The sequence below is a fragment of the Manis pentadactyla genome, chromosome 2, assembly GCF_030020395.1.
Source record: "Manis pentadactyla isolate mManPen7 chromosome 2, mManPen7.hap1, whole genome shotgun sequence".
In the NCBI taxonomy this organism is placed as follows: Eukaryota; Metazoa; Chordata; class Mammalia; order Pholidota; family Manidae; genus Manis; species Manis pentadactyla.
In genome coordinates, this window is record NC_080020.1 from 32,633,631 (window position 1) to 32,656,502 (window position 22,872).

General features: G+C 37.5%; 1 protein-coding gene across 2 annotated transcripts in view; it reads right to left on the reverse strand.

The window, feature by feature from the left end:
- The window catches only part of SOX30 (SRY-box transcription factor 30), a 36,731-nt gene extending 21,584 nt beyond the window's left edge, over positions 1-15,147 (reverse strand). The window contains exons 1-4 of one of the 2 annotated variants that reach the window (XM_036914108.2): positions 14,169-15,147; positions 12,365-12,604; positions 11,519-11,695; positions 3,999-4,491 (exon numbers count right to left, since the gene is read on the reverse strand). In XM_036914108.2, coding sequence (XP_036770003.2) covers positions 3,999-4,491; positions 11,519-11,695; positions 12,365-12,604; positions 14,169-15,147 — 1,889 coding nt within the window. The remainder of the gene's footprint in view (positions 1-3,998; positions 4,492-11,518; positions 11,696-12,364; positions 12,605-14,168) is intronic. The other variant, XM_036914171.2, reaches the window with a different exon arrangement.
- Between the last annotated feature and the right edge of the window lie 7,725 nt (positions 15,148-22,872).

A 22,872-nucleotide genomic window follows, 5' to 3' on the forward strand; every position in this document is an offset into this window, starting at 1 on the left:
CCTATGCAGAAATCCAGAGTCTCACTCTGTGTAGATTTCTCCTCTCCAGTACTCTGTCCTGACTTCCAGCCAACTTTGGTCTCACTGGACTCTCAGTTCCATCTCCTCAACTCAGGGTGCATGGCAGGATATGCCTGGGTTTCTCCTCCCTGTGCCATGGTTTCTTCACCAGTAAGCTGGGTAGATTGCAAGGCTCATCTCATTGGTTCCTGTCTCTCATGGATCTCTATCCTTCATTGCCTGATGAACAGTATTTTGAAAAACATATATTCATATATTTTGTCTATGTTTCAGGTGAGAGTCTATTCAATCCCTATTATTGCATCTTGGTTGGTATAAAGTCCTCTTTAATCATTAATTTTTAGTCTCTTCCTGATTTTCAGTTATTTCAAATTCTTGGGCTGTTAGCCCTATTTGTAGGGTCTACTGACTCTTGTTTTTAATGAATCCCTTTCTCATAGTCTATAATTTTTTAAAGCTCATCTTTAATGACAATTTTCCCTCTTGGGAAATCCTAAGTGGCCTGGATGATAGAAGTGTTCCTCTAGAACAGTTACCCAGGTAAGTCAGCTAAGAACTAATTTGTACATTGATTTCTCAGTTTATCAAATGGATTAGGGAGATTTTAGATTCTGAACCAGTGTGTAATACAACATAGGGTTATGATTTCCAACAGAAGCCTTTCTTTCTGTATATAGCCCCGGGAAAAACAAGTTTCTCTTTGTGCTTTCTCTGGGTCAATGATAAAAAATTTTTTATTCCTTTTATCAAGGTTAAGTTTTTCTGGGTTCTGGCTTCATGAAGAGGGTTTAATTTCAGCTTCCCACCTTGAGCAGGGTCAAGACCTCATGTAGGAATTAAAACCCAAGTTTATAAAGGCTGAAACTATGTCTGAATCTGAAAATCATCTCCAGTATGCACACTCCATCTGAAAACTATGCCAATCTTTTTGGCCCAGGGGGATTTATTTCCCTTTCTGGTAAATTCAGCTAGGTATTAATATTTTGTTTTTATTTAAATATTTAGTATTTAACTTTAACAGCAGAAGATATTCCATGTTAGCTAAGTCTATCATGTTTGGAGACTGGAAATTCTTCCTTCCATAAAAGTTAGGCAAAAGAATGTAAATGTATGTAGATGTGCATTATTATAGAAATGAGTCCCCAACTTCAATCAAATCTTAAATAGGTATAGGATGATTGTTTTTAACTTTTGATCTGTTTATCTAAAGTTCTACAAGATGCTATATTCACAACCCCCACTATGTATGTATGTATATATCTGATTATATTTTCTGTGTATTTCAAGCCAATAAATGTATTATTTTAAGATATTAAATTTATCTTTCATATCCTTTCTATATCCCTAATTGCAATAGACATTTTTAAACACATTTATTTATTCAATGGCCAACATAATGAAGATCTTAGATACTTTTTTACATGTGAAAGTAGAAATGTGCAAGAATAAGAAGGAAGATCAGCACTTCTGGGTGTTCATCTGTATTATCAAATGACTGATTAAACTGCCTAGCCTCCTTGATTTTTACTTCTAGATACACAGGGCAAAATGGACTGTTTATGATACATATAAATATGTATCAAATAGGTATATTTGATATATACCAAATATCATTGCAGTTATGGCATTGAAATGGTTGACTAACTCTATACATAAATGGAGTAGATGGGGAAGAAATATTCTTTATAGAAGATTCTTTTATCAGTTGGGAGATGAGGCAATAGAAAAATCAGAGGGAACCAATTAATTTGTCATTTAGCCAGGCTGGATTTTACTGAAATACACTATCTAAACAAGTGTAAATAAGATTATCTAATTCCTTGGAGAAATTATCATCACACACATACAGGTAGAAATTAGGAAAGCAATTAGATGATTTTAATTTATAAGGTTGGTCTTCAGTTTTGGAAAACTATATGCAGTTTAATGCATATAGTTGACATACTGTTTTGACATTCTTAAATGAAATAAAATTCACTGTAATACTACTAATTTACTTCATTTGGTTCCTCCAATAGCATTAGTATTAATTAGTAATAATGGTATTAAAAATAAAGGTATAGTTTCTATCTTCTAAGAATTTACTTTCCAGAGCTTCCTTTTAAATGTTCTTAAAATTATCAGATGGTTTGTATGTTAACAACCAAATACTGTAAGCCTTGTTATGAGTAAAGAAGATAGTTCCTAAGATTTTATCTATGTATTATTTAAGAAAATATTACCTGCCCCAAAATCCACTTGACCACATGAGTTTTACATTTAAAAATATGTTTTCCATATGATTCTCTGCTAGCAACTAACAGCTACCAATTAAAAGGAGCCATTATATTGAGAAGCATTACTGATAGAATGGAAAAATAATCAAACATGGAATTCAAAATCAGACAGACAAACCTAAGTGTGAAAATTGGCTCTGCTCTTTTACTAGCAATGTGACCTCAACAAAGCTACTTAGCTGATCAATTTCTTTATCTGAAAAGTGGGAGAATATTATACCCAAAATATAAGATTATTGTGAGAATTATATGTAAAAATGCCTAGCTCTCAAAATGCTAAAAAGAAAAAACAATAACAACCAGAGTGAAATTGTGGGATACAGCTTCTAGATGCCATATTTTTCTCCTCTCCTGTGAGCAAATACTGTCCAAGTCTTTCCTGTATTACAAAGTGAATTATGTAACACACATAAAATTTTTACAATTTTAGTTTTTGGATCTCAAGGTTCTAACTAAGGCTGATCTTCTCAAATCCTAAATTCCAGCTATGTCCTCAGCACTCTTAGAATTTCTAGCACTCTAGAAAACACTGTAATATTCTTTAAAACTCCTATAAGATCTCAGATCCGGTAGATAGTAATGAGAAGAGATTAGCAACCCCTGGCCTAAGGAGTCTCTTGAAGTTTGATTCCTTGAACTAAAAGACTTGTGAAAGCTATTCAAAATAAAAAAGAGCCTTCATGGAAAAACAAAACAAATTCCAGAGAGCAGAATCTCCTTTTCTCCTGATCTGATCTCCTAGTTCTGCTTTTTTCTAGTTCTGATCTATGGACTTGAAAGTAAGCAATCCCATTATGAATTGGAGCAACATAATATATACCTCTAAAGTTCTTTGGGGCCTTGGTATTCCCAAGTAGGGTGGTGTTCCTTTCTAAACAAGTAACAACAGAAGATTGGAGACTGACGTGTACAACTTTAATCTTGACATAAAACTATCTCTGTCTACACACTTAACAGCAATTGAAAAGTAGAAGTTTATATCACTCTATTAGAATACTTACCAGGAATTTAAATTCTCTCACTCCAAAATGGAAAGTTACAAATTTGTTTTCTCCAGATGATTCCCTATGAAAACCAATTCCTTTACTGGTAATTTATATAGGCAATTTTTTGATGTGTTAAAAAGAGCACTGAGAGGTAGTGTAACTTTGGACAATTCATTTAATCTCTAGGCCAAGTGCTCTTGTCTATACCCTTGCTACTCAAAGTGTGGTCCACAAACCAGCAGAACTGGCATCACTTGGGCAGTTGTTAGAAATGCAGAATATCAGGCCTACTATTCCCTGGTACAGGATACTACTATACCCCAGACCTTTTAACAAGATCACACATGATTCATATACATATAAAAGTTTGAGAAGCACAACTCTGTACAATAAGGGGGTTTGATTAAACGATCTTAAAGGCTCTTATAATGGATTTTTCTTGTGAAAAATCAGATCTAACAACATTGAAGCCTGTATTCTCCTGTGGCAACAGTCAGTCAGAGCTGAGAAGCTGCTGTCCCATTAGATGGGGCACGCACTCCCTTTGGCTCCCCCAGTTCTCATTCTGCTTGGCCCTTCTTCAGTCTCTAATCTAAATTAGGTTCCAAACAGAATCAAGGAACTTCCTTTTTCAGTAAAAAGGAGATGCTTCCAGAGGTAAAAATACATTAGTTGTATGTAGTTTTAGGTGAAAGGAAAAAAAAATTTCATTTACCTTGATGGGAAGTAGTGAGGTCCAGGTAGGAAGTAAGAGTGATGAAACAAGAATCGTGGTGGTGTCCCAAATAATGTGGCTGAAGGGCTAAAGGGAGGAGGCTGGTAGATGTGTGAGTATGGGAGAGGAGAAGGCAGGGGGACTGGAGCACTTCTGGGACAAGCAGAAATGCTCAGATACTCCTTGGAAGGCTGGATGGTTGGGGTTGCAAATCTGGCATGGGCAGTATTTGCACCAGTTGGAATCCTGTTGATGCTCTCCTGAGAGACAGGAGTGTGTCTCCTCACCAAGCTAGTGGCTCTGGAAGGCAGCTGATGAGTGTTCATTTGGGAGGGCCCAGCAAAGCTCTGGGGTGGGACTGCTGGGCAGAGGGGCACACTTGGAGCCTGGATGGCCACCTGCACAGTACTGGAAACACTGGGCTGGAAAAGTGTGATGGGGCTTGGGTGCTGGACTGCAGGTGTGGGCAGCTGGATTGCAGGTAGAGCTTCACCTTTAAAAATAAAAATAGCATAAAAGAATCCAGCATCAAATGAGTCACTTCATGTTTTCTTTTTTTGTTCAGTAGAAGGTAATAAACTGTACAACCAGAAGCGTTCATTAACCACCTTATCTTATAGCATCACCACTCTATCTCCTTTACAGCATTTTGAACAAGTTGAAGTCATCTTGGGTATTTATTTTACATTTTTTGGTCTCTTCTTCTAAGTGCCATAACAAGAGAGACCTTTTCTGTTAGGTTCACTGCTATATCTCCAGGGCTCAAAATTCTGATGACACAGAATAGGTCCTCAGCAAATACTTTTTAGATTAATAAATAAATGAATAAAATTATTGAGTGAGTGAAAGAAGAATACATACAAATGCTGGTATGCATATATACATGTTTCTAAAAAGCAGCACGAAACTACTGACAGTGGTTACTTTTAAGGAGCAGTCATCTGGGAGGAGGGCAGGGCAGTAGGACAGTAGGAAAAGCTGCACTTTCATTTTACATCTATCAGTACTGTTTGAATTTTCTATTCTCTAAATATATTGTTTTTTTAAAATGTTAATTGAGGATTCAGCACCTTGGTATGGATAATTTTTCTTTTATTTTGTATACATCTCTATATTTAAACTATGAGTGACATTTAATTTTTTAACTGGAAAAACAAAACAAAAGAAATAATCAGCAAAATTATTTTGCTTTAATGCATTCAATGTGAATACAGAAGGAAATTCCCAAGTGAGACTAGGACTTGCCACAGGTCAGCAATTTGTGACAAACATAGAAGGAGTATTATTGCAGCAGGGCATGACAGATACGGCAGAATTTTTAAAGGTAGGTGAAACAATCATGTATCTGATCTTGCTGTCCTTGACAAAGAGGGGATTGTTAATTGTATTGCTGAGTTATCCAAATGACACACTACTAAATTAAAACCCTTCCAAAGAAATACAGAGAGACGCCGTAGTAATAGAGTGATGATCTAGTTTATTCCAACACAGTTAGGTCTCTGCTAATATAGAAGATGCAATCCAAGAACAGATTCTATGGTGAGAAATGTGTTTCTCAGAGACAGAAAGGAATGTGGATCTGCTCTCAGCCTTGCCCAGATAGAACTTCCCTTCTTTCCTTCTCTCCAAATAAGGCAGATATACCCCTCTTAAACCTGGAGGTAGGGAATTAGGGAAATGTCCGTTTGTTTCAAGATAGCCTCTGATCAGTGAAATAAGTCAACGTCGGAGGAGTAGGGTATAAATGAAGCTGTCCTAATTCTCAGTTGATCAGATTACATGGATGAGCCCTCTAATCTGTAAAGCACAGGCCTTTCCTGATTAATCAAGCATAAAATAATTTCCCTCCTCCATGTTCTTGCAGAACCTGTAAATCTATCACTTATCATGAACTAGTGTAAATCCTTGATATGTGCTTGTCAGGCACCTCTAACATGACCATAAAACTGGAGCTTGAGAGTAGGAACAGTTTTACTCATGTTTGTATCCCTAGTATCTGACATGGAACCTGGTTAATAATAGTTAAGAAAGGGATAACAAGATGAAATAGTTCCAGCACTTCCTCCAATGATCTGATATAAGGAGAACTTCCTTTTCTAACAATCATAAAGTCAGTGTAACTTGTGAAATCTCTCAAAGTTTTTGAAATATCATTGAACTCAAGACATCTGCTCCTAAAATCTACCTCTGACACAGATTTCTTTTTTCCTATATTCAGTACTAGATGCTCTTAGTGTTCAGTAAAGAAGTATGGTCTTTCTAAGCAAAGGAAACAAATTATTGGAGCTGTACAGGTCATTGACACTATTGCAATTACTGAAGAGGAAGGAACTCTTCTTTTAGTTTATATGAAATGATCTTTCCTACAAAGATATTCTTATAAGAGGAGGGGTACCAGTGAGGCATGGGATGATAAATCATGTATTCATTTAATTCAACAAATATTCACTAAGCAACTAACATGTATCAGGCACTGTTTTGGTCTGAGGTAGAAAAAAATTAGAGTTACATAAATGTATACTGAAGGTGTCCTAATTGTAAAAAAAAATTCCAGTTTCTAAGCAAGAGGTTAAAGTCTGCCAAATTCAGTCATCTTTGATAAACTCAATGAATAAAGAAAACTTGTGGAAAGGCCAGAGCTCTAATGTATCAAACTGTAAATAAGGTATAGAAAAGATTAGCCAGTCATGTCTTCTCTTCTTTTAGCACACAGCTAGATTGCATGTCTCAACCTCCCTTGCAGTTAGGAGTTGTCATGTGGATAAGGGCTGCCCAATGGAATCATTGAATAGAAGAGCTGTGCACCACTTCTGAGACTGACCAATGAAAAACTTTCATACATGAGCCTTCATACTCTTTCCCCCTCATACAGGCACACAGTATGGTGGCCTTGAATGTCACACATTAAAGATAGCAGACACACAGCGTAAAAGCCTGTAGCCATGGAACACCCTTGAAAGAGAGCCATTTTCCAACCAGAAATACCTATTTTGAACTTTACATGGGTAAAAAAACATGTGATTCTGTTTAAACATTATGTTTAGGTGCTTGTTAAAAGAGCATTATCTAATCACTGCATTTAGGTAACTAGGGAATTCCCTACTAATCGCTGCATTAGAAAAAGAACAGAATTTTAGATCCATAATATAGTATGACAAGGACAAAAGAAAACATAAAGCTAATAGTTTTCAACAATTCTTGCAAATGTCCCTCTAGTCACTCCCAAAAGGAAGAATCCACTACCTATGCTGAATGGAGTGACTTTGTTGTGTGACCAGGCTGAGTGGTAAACGAATGGAAAATGGTAGAAACCAAGGACAGACCAAATTTTTCTCTTCAAGAAAAAGCTGTATGAAGATATTAAGGAGGAGAGGAGGACCAGTATGTGGTTGAGAAGAGAAACAGAGGCAGAGAGAGAAGAGGAGAGAGAAATAAAGTGGCAGAGACAGAGGCAGAGATGGGGAATGGAGAATTGGGAAAAATAGTTACACAACTTCTGAGAAAAGAAGGACCTTGGAGAGAGACAAGGGTAATGAGGAGCCCCAAGAAGACTTACAAATGTTGAACCACGTGATTCTTCCTTCCCTGCCGCCTCAAGAAAATCTGCAATAATTACAACACTTTGCAAGCAACTTTTTAGCTAGGTTTGTGTTTCTCATAGACATAACACTTTATAGGAGTGGACCTTCAGGCAGGAGTAAGACCAGTTTTTTTGGATTATAATAGTATCAGAATGGTAGAGGGCTTTTTGTTGTGTTTTGTTTTAATTAAATAAGAAATAGGTAAACCAAAATGGCACATATGTCTATTACCAAAAATCAAAATAGTTGCAAACATTTTTTAAGCTACAAATTTAAAGACAACGTGTGAATTCAGAAGACTGAAAGATGTCAACTGAGCCAAGATGTAATGAGGAAAACCTATTTCAGAATTAAGAAATAAATGTAGAAAACAAAATAATCTCACCAGAAAATTCATATATATAAAGTGACATTTGAAAGCCAGGCGAAAATAAATACAGCATCTACCAAATTTCCAGAAGCCTTGAGAGTAAACAAATTTGTACACTAAATATAAAATGAAAGCACTGGCATAACTGGCATCAAAGACAGTTGATTAAACAAAGATATCTAAAAGAATTCTGGGCTACCATGCTGTAAGCACTTTCAGAAATTAGAAATAGAAGAAAAGCTTGGGATGTGGCACCAAATGTAAAAGACAGAATAAATATAGTGCATTGCTCATAAAAATAACACCAGACAAGAATGATACTAGAGATTCTATCAAACTAGTAGTAAAATGAGTTGTATTTGTATCTATCCTTTCTACAACTACATTATGAACTCTTCAACAGCAGAGACTGTAAAGATTCCCAAGCACAGAGTCTGACCCACAGTCAGCATTTAATAAACATTAGGCAGTGGAGTGACAGGTAGGCAGGCATGTAAATGTGGCACTAGAATATATTATAGACTAAGAAAAACACCTGAGATGGAAACGTCCACCAAAGGGAGACTACAGATTAAGTTGCCATATATCAAACAGGTTGACTTAATGGGGTAAAAATGGGACAATCTGGTACAGGACAAAAAATTGCTTATTAGAACATCAGGTTTAGTAGAATATACAGTAAAATGAAATGAGCTTGACTGAAAACCAAATAATGGATAAGGATTACTAGGAAGCCCATGAATCTTGTGTGTGAAATACTAGGCAGCAGTGATCACAACAGAATTAAATTTAAGATCCTAGCAAAACAAACAAACAAACACTAACAACAAAAAATCCACCCTGGAGTTATTATTAGACTTCTGGAAATACAGATACTGGTTAGGAAAAAAAAGGTTGATATGGATAACTAAAATAAAAAGTTCACAGAAAAATGAAGGTTATTTTATATGACAATGCTAAAAACCCAAAGGAAAAAACGTGCCTCAAAAATCAGAAAGTTGTATGGCTAACTGACCAAATCAAAGAGACCAATTAAAAGGAAAACTCACATTTTTAAAATGAAAAGCCTGTCCCAGTGTGTAAAACAGAGAAGCCCAAATGTGTAAAGTCAGATTCAAATAAAAATGAGGCAATCCAAAGTAAAACTGAAGGAGTTACATTTAAGGAGCCCCAACATCAATACTATGTGACTCTTTGAATACTTTTGCAGAAAGAAGTGACTCAGTGGACTCAGTGGATTAGTCACTACAGTATAAAAGGCTACCGAAAAGAACAGAGACTAAATAAACCCCTTCTTACTAAAGAAGACCTTAAGACTTCTGAACAAACCTCTTATTTTCATAGTAGATAAGTTAAGAATACTAGATCAATTGCAGTATAATGGCAAGTTCATAATGGTCTAATCCAAACTGGAAAAATGAATGTAACTAGACCTTAGGTGGCGCTGACAGAAGATTGTAGAGAAACTCAAAGTTAGAGCTGAAAAAATATTAGATAGACACAAATGGTCTACCTGCCAGAGCATTTTTGTCATGCCAGAGAATGTTGGGCAAGTCCACACAACTCCCAGCTATTGGAAGTGCTGACCTTGACAACTATAGCTTGATAAGTCTATTTTCTATATCTGAAAAGCTGGTGAAAGCTACATTATATATTAGTGCACAAAGCTTGCTAGAAAAAGAGCAAATTGTTTCTGTAAGGGATAAATCATACCTCACTAACTTTTTCTCTTTCTTACATGGGAAAAAAGAAAACAGTTTGAAAAATAAAATTACCATGCCTTTATATTTAGAATATAAAATAAGCTGAAAGAAACAAAAAAAGGGAAGATACAAAGATTTGCGTTTGCAGATGATAAGCGATTAAAGGTATAGTTTCCCTAGGGATGTGTGCATAATTTGCTATAATTTGTTCTTATCTAGCAGTATTAAAAATGATTTAGAATATGAATATACATTAAAAGTTTCAAATTTGAAAGTGATACTAACACCTCTAAATATATAATGTCAAGCTAGTAAAAACAAACTGAAAGAACGTATTTCGAAGTTGTATGATTGGGCAGCATAGTAGCAGATAAATCTTGTAACTATTAAGATATGTATCTCAGAAAATAATTCCTAAGTTATGCTTATAAGGCAATGATCTCTATAATCAGGGACCCAAGAAATGAATCTTTACTGACACTACATATCACTGGAAATAAGAGAAACTGTAAAAGAAAAAAAAGCAAACCAATGAAACAAAAGATCATTATCTTGCCTTAGATTGGGTTACTGTTGTGTATGTATGAAATGTTTCCTGTAATTCTGCCTGTCATACTTATATAAAAAATCATGATGCAAGAGCTCTACTGATATTTGAAGAATATCTTCCAGTTTCTATCCACCTCAAATCTTTGCCCAGAATTGTATAATATTAATATATTGTATAAAACTAACAGATGCCTCAAATAAGAACATTGAAAAATCTTTCCTGGTAAGAGAAAACATAAGCATTTAACTGTGGAGAGAAGCAGTTGGAAGAGAGGTTTTGGAAAAAGGGATAAAGAGAAGAAACAGAAATATGAAAGCAGAAATAAAAAAAAATAGACAAATAAGGTAAGTTAACAAAAGCATAATTAGCCCTAAATTGAAATACAGGATTAAAGGAGATACTACCAAATAGTGGAGGGTGGGAGTGCCAGGCTGTGCTGGGAAAGAACAGGGCAATAGGATCAGCTTTCTTCAGCTTTCTAATGAGCCTAGACCAACTGAATGTGACTTTGTTGCTATGAAACATAGGAAAAAATTTGAAAATGCCTTAAGACAGAGTCAGTTTTCAAATATCTAAACCTCTCAGAACATAGGGGTGGCTTTATTACCAGTAGGATCTGAGCAGGTAGAAACTGGAAAGAGCAGTAGTTTTAGGACAGGTGACAGCAAATACTTAACATATAAAGCTCTCCAAAAGAAATAGTTAAAATAGGTTCTGGAAGAACAGATCACTGATGGATACCCTATAACAACTTATTAAGATACTGGCTTCTCAATTTGGGGTTCTTAAAAGCAACAGACAGGAATGTTGTAAAGAACTGATAATAGAGGAGAAATTTACAGGAAGACAACATAATGAACCAAATATTTGGTAGGAAATAGATTACTTCCACTGCTTTTCTAGAGCAGGGAGAGAATGGTCCTAAAAGATCAATCATCATTACTAAATTCCAGAAGATGCCTCATATCCATTAGCAAGGCATTCTTTTATGCTGATGGTAAAAAGACACTCCTATTTCCTATTGAACTATCTCCAGCATTTCCTACATTTTTTCCTACTCTATGGGTTCGTCCTGATTTGCTTAAAAGGTCTGAGGTTTTATACATTGAATATTCTGTTTCACACATGGCTACTCTGGCAAATCAAGTGCTTTGCTGTGTATTAAAAGTTTTTCTTCTCCAATTTAATTTTCACTGTCTTCTTGATTTTTTTCTTAATATTTTTCTAAATTCTAAACTAACAATCAAAATTTCAATTTCAGACAAATTTTCACACAGCTATTAAGAAATTAATAATGTAAAATAAAAGCAACTCACCAACTGGATGAATGATGGTGTTCTGCAGACTGGGAATTAACACAGAGTAAGTCGGTGGGCGATAAGGATAAATTGTAGGATTTGTAGAAATGATATTCTGTGTGGTACCAGAAAATACATTGGGAACACTTAAAGGGAAGCGTTTTCGCTTCCCTGGACGAGGCTGATAAACCCAACCTATAGAAGAAGATAAATTATTTTAAATTTGAACAAATAGACTCTACTTGGCCTTCAAACAGTTCTTTTCACATTAAAAATCCAAAACACTTATAAGTTTTTGAAAATAAGTTATTATCTGAAGTATCTTTTCTAGGTCTATGATAATACTTTGGTGCATTTTAGCATATGTATCCCTAAAGCTCCTTATAAGTGGCCAATATTGTAACCCATAATTCAAAGGAAGGACAAGGTCAAATATTTCATAGCCAAAGACACATACTGAAACTGTAGTAAAATCAACATTAAAGGTTTTGAATTTGAATCATTTGAATTGAGACAATTATTGCCTAGAATTGTGGAGCTTTACCTTCACTAGGTTTGTATCTACATCTTTAGTCAAAACCACAATAAAACTGTATGTCCCCCGCTACAATAAAAAATATTTTCTAGCTCAAATATTTGCATTGGCAAATATGAGACCAGATATCCTTCTATGTGGTTCTGTTTAAGGAGTTATGCCCAATATCAGTTCAATCATTACTATAATATTAGCCATTATTCTCTCTTGTACATATCAGGTTAGAAAAAAATTGCCCATTTTTGTCTTTCAATATCAACCTAACCTAATCTTTACCTAAATAAATTAAAAGAAATCAGAAAGAGGCTTTGTTCATTTCATTTGATTACCAGGGAATTCCTCTCTGTGCTTTTCTTTAATTTTTCGTGCTTCATCGTAATAGGGTTTCTTTTGTTCTTCACTAAGCTTGTTCCACTCTAGTCCGAGCTGGACACTGATTTCTGCATTGTTGGCTGCTGGGTTAGCTTTGGCTAGTGCTGGCCGGTGGATCCTTGCCCAAACCATAAATGCATTCATGGGTCGCTTCACATGGCCATTTCTGTCCTTACTGAAAGGAGTGTCTGGTATTCCTACATGACAAAAATTAAGAGACTAAATTAATGTGCCACAAACTCACACAATTTTAAAGTGAAGTGCACCTTTAGAACTGCCAGTATGCTAGAATTCCTCATCACCTCTGAACTCAGCATTATAAACTATAGCTTAGAATGACTCTTATCCTCAAAAAGAATAATACAGGTGAAGATACTGTGGAAGTAATAATGTTGAAGACACAGTAAACTGCTAGCTCATTATTTCTTTGAGCTTTATTAATATGTCTAACAATAATCAATGCAGTTTGTTTCCCATTAAAAATATTATATTATTGGGGGATAGAAACTATGTATGACTTATTCATTACTATAATCCTAGCACTCAATATATGTCCCTAAATGTTAAAAGGAACTTATTTACATGCCACTGTAGTGTGCATTCAAGCAAAAATATTCACAATAATACTGTATCAGTTATATATCATTATGAAGGTGAAGCTTCTGCCAAGGGGTGTCATCAATACTAGTCTTATGTCCTTGGAGAAAAATAAGAGAAAAATGATAAAAGTGACATTTTTGAGAGTCACAGAAATTGAAATTACAATAAAGGAAGTTAGCTAAATTCACATCTTAGAAAATTACCCCAAAACAACTGTCTATAAACTTATATTGTTTCTATTTTAGGGTTACTTGACATACAAGAAAAATGTTTAATGCATTAAGGATGAAAAAAGTATTATAAAGGAAGCTTTTCCTTTCTCTACTTTAATAAATGAAAACAAAGTTCAAAAACTAAGACATAACAAGAGGATGAGATGGTGAGGAAGAATCAGTAAAGAAAATAAAAACAATAAATATAAAAGTTAATGAAAGCATGAAGATTAATATAACTTTCCATGATATTCATTGGCATAGTATTCTGTCTGAATTAAATCTTAAAATAAGAATTTCCTAACTATGTATTTGGAAATAATGGATAAAAATAAAATATTTACTTGCAGTTATTGCTGTAAGTATAATCATTTCTTTGAAAGCAATTTTTCTAGCTCATTCTACAGTATTTTCATTGTCTATCAGTCCTTAGCTCTTACAATACCGGTGTTACATTTAATCATGTACTGTTTTGTCCTGGAAAAATGTTTACCATTCATTTTTAAAGAAGATAAATCACCTCTAAATTCAGTATAAACTTTCCTGTTGCCTGTCACCAAACACCGTTTTTTTTCTGTTGCTTGATACACGTAAAAATACTGTCACTATAATACAGTATTTTAACATGTTATCTGTAGATATAAACTGAGGACTTTGTGTTACCTAGCAAGAATGTTGCTATTTTTGTGCATAAACCTTAGTTACATCTAAATCTCATCATTCACTGGGCCTTAAAATAGACGTTTTTAAATGTTGGGGATTCTTGAACGTGTTAGTGTATTTTACCAGTATACATACAAGGCAATCAGAAGTGATACCTGTGCAGATTTTGCCCTGAAAAGAACCGTTCAATGATTTTATTTTTCTAGTTTAGGCTTCTGAACTGCTGACATGTCAGCTATGGGACACAGACAAAGTTTGAAAACCAGATTTCCCTGCCGTGAAATACCTGCATCTGAGGGAAGCACGGTAAGCAGGACATCTTTGGTTTCAATTTTTACAGAAGGCTCCAGTAAGGACTGCATTTTGATAGGCACTGGTGGCAAGGGGACCTTGGTCAATCGTATCAGCTCCGAAGGTGGAGGTTCCTGGAACTGGATCTGAGCTCCAGGAGGAACGGTGTGGAGAGTCAAAGGGTTCGCGAGGTCTCGCTGGTGCGGCCCAAAGGTGCTGGACGGCTGGGCCCGGATGACCTCCTTGCTGCCATGGACCAGGCCACTGGACGCGGGCTCCGTGGATAGCCTGCACTCCTCACGGGGTCTCCCGGGCTCCTCCGTCTTGATGACCCCCTCTCGGATGGGTGTCAGGCCTTTGCCATCCCGACCTTCCGCGGTGTCCCTCATGACCTCCTCCGCCTCTGACTTGCCCTTCTTCTCGCCCCTTCGGGGGCAGTCAAGGGCGGGTCCGGAGCCTTCCACCTGAGCTGCTCTGGAGGTCCGTGGGCCCGCCTCGACCATCCTCCGAGGGCCCACCGACGGATCCGAGCGGGGCCCTAGCTCCTGCTTCTCAGCCTTGACGTGCAGCGCCCGGGGCAGCAACGGCTGCCCTTTGGGCCCACAGGAGGAACTCTCGGGAGCAGGTGGCGGTGGCCGCTGCAGCAGCGCGGGCGACGCGGTGGCGCCTATGTCCCCGGCCTGAGGAGGCGGGCACCCTGGCGGCAGCAGTGACACCTGCTCCAGCTTCACTTGCAGCAGCCCCTGCGCCCTGAGCTGGACACCCGACGCCGGGGCCTCCCAGCACGACGGGGCCACTGTCGCAGTGGTGGCCACGCACGAGGCTTGCGGCGACGGCTGGGCCTCTGCGGCCGCTACCCGAAAAGAGGTGCCCTCGGCTGGCAGCGGGGGCAGAGCGGGGCGCAGCAGGCGCGGCGGGGTCACCCGCGGCAGTTGGCGCTGCCTAGGCGGTGGCTCTGGCCTGGCTCTCTCCATGGGGGCAGGGGTTCCTGGCTGTCCCGACCAGGATTGTGAGCTCAGCCGTTTGTTGGCGACCTCCCCCTCCCCCTTTCGGTTAAGGCCCTTCCAAGGCCTTTGCTACCCAGAACCCTATGCGGCTCAAAAAGCAGCCCTCAGTCCTGGCCTTGCCCAATCACGAGCGTCCGGTGTCCCTGCCTGCCAATCCATCTCGAGCCCGAGCACGTGCTTTCCATTTTCCCCTCTGACTCTCCCTTTGTTCCAGAGCTCTCTTCCAGCCGTTGTCCTTGGTTACGCTGCTGCGCAGGGAGCCCCGGATAATGGCGTTGCCCAGGAAACATGCCACTGACCTCCAGGGGGGAAAGTGGCATAAGTCCCTAACATGGGCTGGGGATCCAGGCCCTGCAAATGCTGTTTGTGCTGCCAGAACACATGAGGGGCCCGAACATCACAGGCGACCTCTAGATCTTGTGCAATGGGAAGATGGGGGTAATTTTGCAACTTCTCAATAACCCCATTAATCGATTTCCTGAGAAGAGTGTTAGACTTTGTACAATAACTGCTAGTTAAACATTTAGTTAACCACCAGTTCCTCTGGGTCCTACTTGCAACATACATACCAAATTCATGCACTTAATTTGGGTTTTACCGCTATGACTGTTTCTAAGTTCTATCATCTTTCACCTGGGTGCTGTCAACCCTATCGTGTAGTCTTCCTGTTTTTCAGCCTTGATCCAATACACTCCCACTTCCAGAGATCTTTTCAAAAATACAAATGTAGTCCTGCAGCACACCACTCTAAATCTTCCTGTGGTTCCCCACTGACCACATGATAAGGTCCACTAAACTTGGCAACACCTATAAAGCCACAAATGGCTTGAGATCTATGAACTACCACCACTCACCATTCTACTCCTGGCGCTGTGGGTTCCAGGCACAGCTACACTGGCCTCTCATCGATTCTCTCTTACCTCAAGGATCTTTGAATATGCCCCCAGGGCTATTTCTCCCTCGTGTCTCCTTAACCTCCTGTCCATTTTTCAAATCGCAGCTCAACTGTACCTTTCTTGGAGAAGTCTTCTCTGACTCTGAAAATAAGTTCAAATCTCCTTGATGTGCTCATATCTCCATAATTTCTTTTAAAGCTCTTATTGCAATTTGTAACTACATATTTCTTTATACCATTATTCTACTGCCTTCATTGACTACAAACTCCTTGAGGGCAGACTGTCTGTGTTTCGCTCCTCATTGAATCTGCAATGCTGACCATAGAGCCTGGCATATAGTAGGCATTCACTAAGTACTTGTTTAATTAATAAAGACTACCAAAGTCTAATAATATTATAATAATCACTACCTTCATTAAGGGTTTACTCTTATGCTAGACACTGCACTCAGGTCCTTCTCATGACCATGCCTTCCCTTTTATTAAGGCTGTTTATTTCCAATAAGTATCACCAAGAAAAAAAAAATCTTGTATTAACATCTATACATTTCTAAATGATGTCCTGACTAAAGGCTATAGATTTATCTTGCGGTGGATGATTTTTGCAACCAAGATAAGCTACCTTTCAAACAAAACCTGTCCCAATTCATTTTATAATCCCTTGTCAGAGGTGGCAAACAGGAGTTCTTAAACCAGGCAGGTAGACAAAGGCAGAGGGGTTCTCAAACTTTATCTCAGGAACCCTTTATATCCACAAAAATGGCTGAAGATTCCAAAGAGGTTTTACTTATGTGGTTTTATCTATCAATATCTGCCATATAATAAGTGAAAACTCAGGACTTAAAAACATTTACCAATTCATTTAAAATATCAATAGTAAACCCTTTACATGTTAACACAACACATTTTCATGATAAAACTGTGTTTTCCTCAAAATTAGAAGAGTGGCACTGTGAATCTAATATCTGGCTTAAACTTAAAAAAAAACAGTTGTATTCTCATGTCTGTTTCCGCCTTCCGGGATTCATGTCATATAGGCTCTGGAAAGCTTCACTGTACACTCATGAGAGAATAAAATGAAAAGAGCAAATATTGTATTAGATTTGAAAATAGTATTAACCTAGCAGATTCTCTGACAGAGTTTTTGAACTACATTTTGAGATCTATTGAACTAGGGTTTAAACATAAGGGTGTACAAACTTGTATGTGTACAAACAAATGCTTATAAAAGGCAGAGAAATCAAGTTAGTGTTGATTTTGTACAAGACTTGTTCACATTCCAACCTGAGTTAGCAATTCAAAAAAAGTGATAAAACAATCTTCTGTGACAGCAATATAAACAATATATGGGGAAAATAATTTCAGCAGAAAGCAATTGTTTTTTAAAACAAAAAACAGCTTTATTGAGGTTTGATTTATATAAGTTAACAAATGTACAATTCAATGAGTTTTAAAATTTCTAAAGTTGTATAATCACTTGCATACCGTTTACATCAACCCAAAAAAAGTTGAGAAAGGGAATCAAAAAAATTCTCTTGTTCTCACTTACAGTCTTTGCAACCACCTCCAAATCCAGGCAACCATTTACCTACCTTCTGTCTCTATAATTTTCCATTTTCTAGAAATTTCCTAGAAATTCTAGAAATAAATAGAATCAAATAATATGTAGGTTTATAAATCTGGCTTCTTTTAGCATGATGTTTTTGAGGTTCATCCAAGTTGAAAGTATCACTTTCTTCTTTTTTTTCTGAGTATTCAATTGGATGGGAATATATGTTATACACAAATATTGTAGGATGTCTCCCACTCATTTTGTTTATCCATTCATTTGTTGATGGGTGTCTGGATTATTTCTAGGTTTTGGTTACTATAAATATGGTTTCCATTCATATAAAAATTTTTGTTGGGGATGATTAAAGATGGTGGCATGAGAGGTGAGACAGAAACCTCCTCCAAAAACCACACATAATATGAAAATACATCAAATCCTGAAAGAGCAACAGGAAAGAAGGCTGTGGCAGACTGTCTACACCTGGGGAAACCAGCAGACTTCAAGGAAAAGGGTAAAGTACCAAAGCTGTGATCTGGAGGGACACAAGCCCTTCCCTCATCCCAGCTCACAGAAGGGAGGAAGAGAAACTGAGTGGGGAGTGGGTGGAGGCCTAGGACTGCTGAACACCCAGCCCTGGAGATCTGCTCTGGGAGCATGAACCTATATTACATGATGCTCTGGATATTAGTGGGGTTGGAAAGCTGAGACAGGCAGAATATTTGGAGACACAGATTCCAGCCACTTGTGAAAAACTGGGGTCCACATTTGACCTCTCTGGGACAAAAGAAAGGCAGGCAGTCTGAGAGACTTCCTAAAGCTGCTGAAGGGGCAAGGATTGCACAGAGATTGCTGCTCAGGAGAAATGACAGATGGACAAAATTGTCTGGGTGCACTGTGCCCAGCAGGTTGGGAACTTTCAGGAGCTTCAGACAGTCCATTCTCCTGGCTGGCAGTGCAGCTACAAGGCTGCTACACCGTGATACACAGCTTGCTGCATCTTCCCCCCGGCCAGCCCCAGCTTGCAAAGGAGTAGCCCCCGCCATTGCGGCAGGACAGACAGAGAGTAGCACCGCCTACAACAGCTAGGAAGAAAGCAAAGAGTGCAAACTATAGAGGCTTCTCCCTGCACACTCAGTCCACTGGTCTGGACAGTGGAGACAGGCACTGCAGCTAGGAAGCAGGAAAGATCTCTTTCCTCCCAAAAGGCATCAGTGATGCTCCCCTGCAACTCCCGCCATTGCTCCAGGGGCTAAGCAGCTCCAAAGAGTAGAGCTTCTGAGCAGTAAGGGTGCCACCTACAAATATGAAATGTCAAAGGAACCTGGTTCACACCAAATCCCACAAACAGCAGAAAGAGGGCCAAGTGAAACTGACCTCATCAACCTTCCTGAATGAGATTTCAAGACAAAAATCATAAACATGCTCATGGAGCGTCAGAGAAATATACAAGAACTCAGGGAGGAATTCAGGAATGAGATACAAATATTCAAGAATACAGTATCTGAAATGAAACATACAATGGAGGGATTCAAAAGCAGATTAGATAAAGTAGAGGAGACAGTAAATGAAATAAAAATTAGAGAACAGGAATACAAAAAAGCTATGGCACAGAGAGAAAAAAGGAACTCTGGAATGAAAGAATATTGAGAGAAATATGTGACCAATTGAAACGGAATGTTCATATTATAAGGGTACCAGAAGAAGAAAAGAGAGAAAAAGGGATAGAAAATGTCCTTGAGGAGGTAATTGCTGAAAACTTCCCCAATCTGGAGAAGGAGATAGTCTCTCAGGTCATGGAGGTGAACAGATCTCCCAACACAAGGACCTAAGGAAGACAGCACCAAGACATATAATAAGTAAAATGGCAAAGATCAATGATAAAGACATAGTATTAAAAGCAGCCAGAGAGAAAAAAAAACATCACATACAAAGGAAAACCCACCAGGCTATTATCACACTTCTCAACAGAAACCTTACAAGCCAGAAGGGAGTGGCATGATATATTCATTGCAATGAAGTAGAAAGGCTTGAAAAAAGGAATACTCCACGCCTCCATGCAGCAAGATTATCATTTAAATTTGAAGAAGGGATTAAACAATTTCCAGAAAAGCAAAAGCTGAGAGAATATACCTCCCACAAACTGTCTCTACAGTGTATTTTAGAGGAACTCCTATAGATGGAAGTGTTCCTAAGGCTAAATAGCTATCACCAGAAGAAATAAAACCACAGTATAAAGAAGTAAACCAATTAATTACTAACCAGATGCAAAATCAAATCAACCACCCCAAAGTAAGTCAAGGGATAGACAAAGAGTACAGAATATGACACCTAAAATATAAAGAATGGAGGAGGAAAAAACAAACTTTAGATTGTGTTTGTAATAGCATACTAAGTGAGTTAAATGAGACTGTTGGATAGTAAGGAAGTTATCATTGAACCTTTGTTAACAACAAATCTAAAGCTTGCAATGGCAATAAGTACATGCCTATCAATAATCACCCTAAATGTAAATGGTCTGAATGTGCCAATCAAAAGACATAGAGTCACTGAATGGATAAAAAAACAAGACCCATCTATATGCTGCCTATAAGAGACTCACTTTAAACCCAAAGACATACACAGACTAAAAGTGAAGGGATGGAAAAAGATATTTCGTGCAACTAATAGGGAGAAAAAAGCAGGAGTTGAGTACTTGTATCAAAGTACACTCCAAAACAAAGAAAGTAACAAGAGACAAAGAAGGATATTACATAATGATAAAGGGGTCAGTCCAACAAGAGGATATAACCATTATAAATATATATGCACTCAACACAGGAGCACCTACATATGTGAAACCAATACTAACAAAATTAAAAGGGGAAACAGAATGCAGTGCATTCATTTTAGGAGACTACAACACACCACTCACTCCAAAAGACAGATCAACCAGACAGAAAATAAGTAAGGACACAGGTACTGAACAACCCATGAGAACAGATGGACCTAACAGACATCTACAGAGCACTTCACCCAAAAGCAGCAGGATACACATTCTTCTCAAATGCCCAAGGAACATTTTCAAAAATAGATCATATCTTAGGCCACAAAAAGAGCCTCCATAAATTCAAAAAGATTGAAATTGTACCTACCAGCTTCTCAGACAACAACAGCATGAAACTAAAAATAAATTACACGAAGAAAACAAAAAAACCCATAGACACATGGAGGCTTAACAACATCCTCCTAAATAACCAATGGATCAATGACCAAATAAAAACAGAGATCAAGTAATATATGTAGACAAATGACAGCAATAACTCAACACTGCAAAATCTGTGGGATGCAGCTAAGGCAGCGCTAAGAGGGAAGTATATTACAATACAGGCCTACCTGAGGAAAGAAGAACAATACCATATTAACAGTCTAAACTAACAATTAATGAAACTAGAAAAAGAACAAATAAGGCTCAAAGTCAGAAGATGGAGGGACATAATAAAGATTAGAGCAGAAATAAATAAAACTGAGAAGAATAAAACAATAAGAAGAATCACTGAAAGCAGGAGGTAGTTCTTTGAGAAAATAAAAAAATAGATAAACCCTTAGCCAGACCTATCAAGAAAAAAAGAAAGTCTACACACATAAACAGAATCAGAAATGAGAAAGGAAAAATCACTATGGATAACACAGAAATACAAAGAATTATTAAAGAATACTTTGAAAAATTATATGTAAACAAACTGGATAACCTAGAAAAAATGGACAACTTTCTAGCAAAATACAACCTTCCAAGGCTGACCCAGGAAGAAACAGAAAATCTGAACAGACCAAACACCAGCAAGAAAATTGAATTGGTTATCAAAAAACTACCTAAGAACAAAACTCCTGGGCCAGATGGCTTCACCACTGAATTTTATCAAACATTTAGTGAAGACCTAATACCCATCCTCCTTAAAGTTTTCCAAAAAGTAGAAGAGGAGGAAATACTTCCAAACTCATTCTATGAGGCCAGCATCGCTCTAATACCAAAACCAGACAAAGGCACCTCACACACACAAAAATTACAGACCAATATCCCTGATGAACATAGATACAAAAATACTCAACAAAATATTAGCAAACCAAATTTTAAAAGTTCATCAAAAAGATCATCCATCATGATCAAGTAGGATTTGTTCCAGGGATGCAAGGGTGGGTACAATATTAAAAAATCCATCAACATACACCACATCAACAAAAAGAAGGATAAAAACCACATGATCATCTCCATAACTACCTCCTGCTTTCATTGATTCTTCTTATTGTTTTATTCTTCTCAATTTTATTTATTTCTGCTCTAATCTTTATTATGTCCCTCCATCTACTGACTTTGAGCCTTATTTGTTCTTTTTCTAGTTTCATTAATTGTTAGTTTAGACTGTTAATATGGTATTGTTCTTCTTTCCTCAGGTAGGCCTGTATTGTAATATACTTCCCTCTTATATATTTCTCCTCTGAAAAAGCATATGACAAAATTCAACATCCATTCATGAGAAAAACTCTCAACAAAATGGGTATTGAGGGCAAATACCTCAACTTAACAAAGGCATATATAAGAAACCCACAGCCAACATTATATTTAACAGCAAGAAGCTGAAAGCTTTCCCTTTAAGATCAGGAACAAGACAAGTATGCCCACTGTCCCCACTTTTATTCAACATAGGTCCTAGCCACAGCAATCAGACAAAACAATGAAATAAAAGGCATCCAGATTGGTAAGGAAGAAGTTAAACTGCCACTGTTTGCATATGACATGATATTGTGCATTGAAAACCCTGAATAATCCACACAAAAACTACTAGAACTAATAACTGAATTCAGCAAAGTTGCAGGATACAAATTGATATACAGAAATCTCTTGCATTTCTATATACTAACAATGAACTAGCAGAAAAAGAAATCAAGAAAACTCCATTCACAATTGCATCAAAAAGAATAAAATACCTAGGAATAAACTGAACCAAGGAAGTGAAAGACCTGTACCCTGAAAACTACAAGACACTCATGAAGGAAATTATAGAAGTTATCAGTAAGTGGAAGTACATCCCATGCTCATGGATAGGAAGAATTAATATTGTCAAATGGCCATCCTACCTAAAGCAATCTACAGATTCAATGCAATCCCTCTCAAAATACCGACAGCATTCTTCAATGAACTGGAACAAATAGTTCTAAAATTCATATGGAACCACAGAACACCCCGAATAGCCAATGAAATCCTGAGAAG